This window comes from Microtus oregoni, unplaced genomic scaffold, assembly GCF_018167655.1.
Source record: "Microtus oregoni isolate MIOR12 unplaced genomic scaffold, Mior012 000003F_ref0000135, whole genome shotgun sequence".
Taxonomy (NCBI): Eukaryota; Metazoa; Chordata; class Mammalia; order Rodentia; family Cricetidae; genus Microtus; species Microtus oregoni.
Window position 1 is genome coordinate 66,794,350 of NW_024543062.1, and position 6,000 is coordinate 66,800,349.

Genomic DNA, 6,000 nt, shown 5'->3' on the forward strand with positions numbered 1-6,000 from the left:
TCCTCCCCAGTAGAGGCAAGGGCTCGCGTTATTACCGCCCCATTTGATAGGAAGGAGTAACAGGTATCTGTAATCAATGCTATCACGAGGATAATGCTTTCAGACAGAATCACGTGTGCCTCAAGGGCTCCTTTTCTAGGTTTGATTTTTGACTCAGTACCTAGATAGCAAACCCTTAAGGGAAGAAAACGCCAAAGTTCAGTCCTCAGTTTCTCCACCTTCTGCAAACCCCTTTCTCTGCGGCTCCCACGCCACGCTGCAACACGCTCACCAGGCGTCCCCCGACTTCCCGCCCCTCGGGTTCCACCTCCAGAGCGTCTTTTCCCCCAGAAACCCTCAGCCACTTTCTGCCCCTCGACGCAGCCACCAATCACGTCCCCCCGCTGCGGAAGCCCCTCCGTCGTCGGGCTCTAAGTCCCCGCCCCTCCCGCCCAGCCCCCAGCAGCTCCGCCCAACCGCCCCCTTGATTGACAGGCCGGCCAGGCGGAAACTGCGGCGCAGGCGCACTGAGCCCGTAGAGCTCCCCTCTGGTCCGGTCGAGGAGTTCCCGGCAGACACCGCGCCGCGGCTGCGCAGAAGCGGGGAGGCTTTTAATTCCATTGTGGAGAGGACGGCGTTATTTTTATTAACTGGAGGCGACGGCGGCTGCGGCGGTGGCGGAACCCGTAAGTGTGGCCGGCGGGCCGGGCCGGGCGCGGGGGCGGCTAGGAAGGTCGCGGGGCTGAGCGTGCCGAGCCGGAGGCAGCGGGGCTGCGGACGGGCTCCGGGCGCGGTGCGGGCTGGGCGGCGGCGCGGCGGGTCCCAAACGCTGCGGTGGTCCCGGCCCGGGGCCCGGCCCTACCGCCGTTCCCCCTCTTCCCTCCTCTCCCTCCTCTCCGCAGCCAGGCCTCCTCCGGGGTATGAAAATCGGCAGCGGGTTCCTCAGCGGCGGCGGCGGTCCCGGCAGTAGCGGTGGTAGCGGCTCCGGCGGCAGCTCCGGCGGCGGCAGCGGCAGGAGAGCAGAGATGGAGCACACCTTTCCCCAGGGTATGGTTATGTTCAACCACCGGCTCCCCCCGGTCACCAGCTTCACCCGGCCGGCGGGGACGGCCGCCCCTCCCCCGCAGTGCGTGTTATCCTCCTCTACCTCCGCAGCCCCGGCCGCAGAGCCCCCCCCTCCGCCAGCCCCGGACATGACTTTCAAGAAGGAGCCGGCGGCGTCATCCGCGGCCTTCCCTTCGCAGAGGACCTCCTGGGGATTCTTGCAGTCCTTGGTGAGCATCAAACAGGAGAAACCCGCGGACCCCGAGGAGCAGCAGTCCCACCACCACCACCACCATCACCACTATGGGGGGCTGTTCGCTGGGGCCGAAGAGAGATCACCGGGCCTAGGAGGCGGGGAAGGGGGGAGCCACGGCGTCATCCAAGACCTCAGTATTCTCCACCAGCATGTCCAGCAGCAACCAGCCCAGCACCACCGTGATGTATTATTGAGCAGCGGTAGCAGGACTGATGACCATGGCACCGAGGAGCCAAAGCAGGACACTAACGTCAAAAAGGCAAAGAGGCCAAAGCCAGAATCTCAGGGAATCAAAGCCAAGAGGAAGCCAAGTGCATCTTCCAAACCGTTGGTTGGAGATGGAGAAGGTGCCGTCCTCTCCCCAAGTCAGAAACCTCATATCTGTGATCACTGTAGCGCTGCTTTCCGGAGCTCCTATCACCTGCGGAGACACGTCCTCATTCACACGGGAGAAAGGCCTTTCCAGTGCAGCCAGTGTAGTATGGGTTTCATTCAGAAATACCTACTGCAGAGACACGAGAAAATTCACAGTAGAGAGAAACCCTTTGGATGTGATCAGTGCAGCATGAAGTTTATTCAGAAGTACCATATGGAGAGACACAAGAGGACACATAGTGGAGAAAAGCCATATAAGTGTGACACTTGCCAACAGTATTTTTCAAGGACTGACAGATTGCTGAAGCACAGGCGCACGTGTGGTGAAGCCATAGCAAAAGGGGCCGCTAGTGCAGATCCTGGGTCATCCAACCATAGTAATATGGGTAGTCTGGCTGTGCTGTCTCAGGGAAATACAAGTTCTTCAAGGAGAAAATCGAAGTCAAAAAGCATAGCTATTGAAAATAAGGAACACAAGACTGGCAAAACAAATGACTCACAAATGTCAAACAATATAAACATGCAGAGTTATTCAGTAGAAATGCCCACGGTGTCTACCAGTGGAGGCATAATTGGCACGGGAATAGATGAACTACAGAAAAGGGTGCCAAAATTGATCTTTAAGAAAGGAAGCAGAAAGAATACAGATAAAAGCTACCTTAATTTTGTGTCTCCACTACCAGATGTAGTTGGGCAGAAATCCTTGTCTGGTAAACCAAGTGGCTCACTTGGCATAGTCTCGAATAATAGTGTGGAGACCATTGGTCTTCTCCAGAGTACAAGTGGCAAACAAGGTCAGATAAGTAGTAATTATGATGATGCCATGCAGTTTTCAAAGAAGAGAAGATACTTACCAACTGCCAGCAGCAACAGTGCCTTTTCTATAAACGTAGGACACATGGTCTCCCAACAGTCAGTCATTCAGTCTGCAGGTGTCAGTGTTTTGGACAATGAGGCCCCATTGTCACTTATTGACTCCTCAGCTCTAAATGCTGAAATTAAGTCTTGTCATGACAAGTCTGGAATTCCTGACGAGGTTTTACAAAGTATTTTGGATCAGTATTCCAGCAAATCAGAAACGCAGAAGGAGGATCCCTTCAGTTTAACAGAGCCACGAGTGGATTTACACACCTCAGAACACTCAGAATTGGTTCAAGAAGAAAATCTGAGCCCAGGCACCCAAACACCTTCAAATGATAAAACAAGCATGTTACAAGAATACTCCAAATACCTCCAACAGGCTTTTGAAAAATCCACTAACGCAAGTTTTACTCTTGGACACGGTTTCCAGTTTGTCAGTTTGTCTTCACCTCTCCACAACCACACTTTGTTTCCAGAAAAACAGATATACACTACATCTCCTTTGGAGTGTGGTTTTGGCCAATCTGTTACCTCAGTGTTGCCATCTTCATTGCCAAAGCCTCCTTTTGGGATGTTGTTTGGATCTCAACCAGGTCTTTATTTATCTGCTTTGGATGCTACACATCAGCAGTTGACACCTTCCCAGGAGCTGGATGATCTGATAGATTCTCAGAAGAACTTAGAGACATCATCAGCCTTCCAGTCCACATCTCAGAAATTGTCTAGCCAGAAGGAACAACAGAAAAATTTAGAGTCCTCAACAAGCTTTCAGATTCCATCTCAGGAGTTAGCTAGCCAGATCGATCCTCAGAAAGACATAGAGCCTAGAACAACGTACCAGATTGAGAACTTTGCACAAGCATTTGGTTCTCAGTTTAAGTCGGGCAGCAGGGTGCCAATGACCTTTATCACTAACTCTAATGGAGAAGTGGACCATAGAGTAAGGACTTCAGTGTCAGATTTCTCAGGGTATACAAATATGATGTCTGATGTAAGTGAGCCATGTAGTACAAGAGTAAAGACACCCACCAGCCAGAGTTACAGGTAAGGTCTCAAGAGTGACCAGGCTGGGAGTCTTCTAATGTAATTTTGTTTTATTTTGAGAACACTGCCATTGGAATGTTTCTACACGATCCTATTAAGAATAATGTAATGCCCTTTCAATGCAACTTTTCATATTTAGTTTATTTTGTTAGTGTGATTTTAGCTGTTTGTATTATGATTTTTAATCAAAATCAATAGATTAAAAATAGTTTGACATTCAAAGTGACAATGTTTAGCAATCAAATTTACATGTATAGATTGTCAGGGAATAGCCCAAAAGTTTTAAATGCAAAAAAAACAAAAAAACAAAAACTACAGGAAAAAAAAAAAAGAAAAGAAAAAAGAAAAAAAAAACTTTGTTGCTAGGATTAAGGTTATTCTAATTGCTTTACTCTCAGGAAAGTGTAATAACGCATGGGAATTCTGTACGTTATCACCGTAATGGAATATCCAATTTACAAATAGTATGATACACATTTCACTGTTTAAGTTAAGGGATCTTAAACATTTCAGATTGCTCCTTCTGGGCTGATAGAATATACATTTCATCATTTAAGTAAGGGATCGAAAACATTTCAAATGCTATCTCTGTCTGGGCTGATCCAAAATTCTGAGATTGTTGGCTACCTATATTTTGTTGCAGCTTTTAAATGTACTCCAAACTTCCAAACCCATGTTCATTCCAGCTTGGTAGAGCAAATATTCTTGGATCTTTGATCAAAGCCTGGAATGATAGCTTTAATAAAAGAAAGAGGGAGGGAAGCACCCTCCTTATCCAACTATAACAAGGCTGTAATTCCATTAAGTGATTCTGTTAATGTCTAGTACAGTGTTAAAACCCAAGTGGTTGGTTGGTTTCAGTATTAGAAAGTAAGTTGGATTCACGTAATACATTGAAATTAGGGGTATGCATTATTCATTATACATGGCCTAAAAGCATTCTCTCACTTGTGCTATTACGTACCACCTTCACTTCTGTTTTTTTTGGTACTTATTCTTAACTTCCTCTTAAAGTTCTAGGCCTTCTTGTTCCTTCTCCCTGTCGTGATGGTTTCAATTTTAGAGTGATTTGTCATCTAGTAGATGATTGATTATGCATTTTATATGTCTTATGGCATCTAAATACTAAATAATAGTATTTAGTTTATTCACCTTTTTTTAAAAAAAACAAGCCCAATACAGATTTCCATGTACAAGCTATAGATATTTAAGGGTTGTAATTCCACCTGGTAGCATAGCTTGTGTAACAGATAAGAGTATATATTTACTAGTGACATCAGAACTCTTTGTGAAATTGCAGCCTTTAATGTACATTTTGAAGGGGTGTATTAGTCAGTATTGTACAGGGATCTTGTAAAGTCATCAGAACTTGCTATGAACGCTAATTGCCATTTGAAGCTACTGATAGGCAGTGGCTCTGCTCTAAACCACTTTTTAGCAATTGTATTTTTTTCCTGATTATATTTTTTAATGTACTTTGATGTTTATGCTGATGAGTTTTTTATGTACTTTTGGTGATGTTTCAGTCTTATGAACTCTTCTGACGTCAGAAAAGTACCACTGGTTGTTTGCAGTCTTCTTGTGTAATCAGCCTACCACAGGCTTCCGTGTATAATAAAGTAATTAATATTGTGCAAGTGTAAAACACTTCTGTTATAAAAGCAGTGTTTTGAAAATAAGAAATTATTAAAAATGGTTACAAAATACTAGTTAATTCCCTTTTCCCACCTTCCTTTGGCTTTAGTTAGCTAAAGGGTACCAACTTGTCATTGAAAGATTCTTAGAAAATGTGTTTAATTCTTTTAATACACTCAGTACTAAAATGTCTGTACGTCTTACTCAGTGCAGTAAGTTGTATTGGGTACAGAGACAAGTGTGATCAAAGGATGGCGAGACCTTTACCCTGTATCTCTTAAGCTGTATGATTTCTCTCTCGCTCGCTTTTGTTTTATACAGGTTTTGAATTTCTTTAACTTTTATTGTGTGTACTGAATACTACATATGTATTATTCTGATTGTTTGCTCTAGTTTACTACCAATAAAAGTCCTGTTAATCACAAAATTGAAGAAAGGAGATATCACTTAGTCATATTTTCCAGTTTTCTGTGGATTACATTTCATAAACTAGTCACATTAATGGTATAAATTGTAAGTTAGGAGCTTGCATTTTTATTGTATTTTTAATGTATTTTGTCTTTCTAGGTTTATATGAAAATGCATTGACTATTTTGTTTGAGGTGCACAATAATATAAGGAATAGAAATCTAATATGTAAATTAGTACTAGTTTAACCATCCTAAATATTATCCTAGGGAGATATTTATTGAGGCTTTATTTAAAATCATAACGCAATATTTTGGCTCAAGGTGATATATATCCTTTTGCCTCAAAGGGTTATAATAAAATTACAGAATGATGGATTAAAATGGTCTTGAGCATTT

At 44.4% G+C, this 6,000-nt stretch overlaps 1 protein-coding gene across 2 annotated transcripts; it reads left to right on the forward strand.

Moving 5' to 3' along the window:
- Positions 1-533: 533 nt before the first annotated feature.
- Znf281 (zinc finger protein 281) lies at positions 534-5,273 on the forward strand. 2 transcript variants are annotated; one of them, XM_041648289.1, is made up of 2 exons: positions 534-665; positions 882-5,273. In XM_041648289.1, exon 2 carries the CDS (start codon positions 900-902, stop codon positions 3,561-3,563), a length of 2,664 nt encoding a protein of 887 aa, XP_041504223.1. In that variant the 5' UTR covers positions 534-665; positions 882-899; the 3' UTR covers positions 3,564-5,273. The 2 variants fall into 2 exon arrangements, with proteins under 2 accessions (XP_041504223.1, XP_041504222.1); XM_041648288.1 differs by having other exon boundaries at positions 554-665; positions 886-5,273.
- Positions 5,274-6,000: the final 727 nt, after the last annotated feature.

What these genes read in the sequence shown, in the direction of transcription:
- Znf281 (XM_041648289.1), top strand. Translation starts at nt 900, where the DNA reads ATGAAAATCGGCAGCGGGTTCCTCAGCGGCGGCGGCGGTCCCGGCAGT.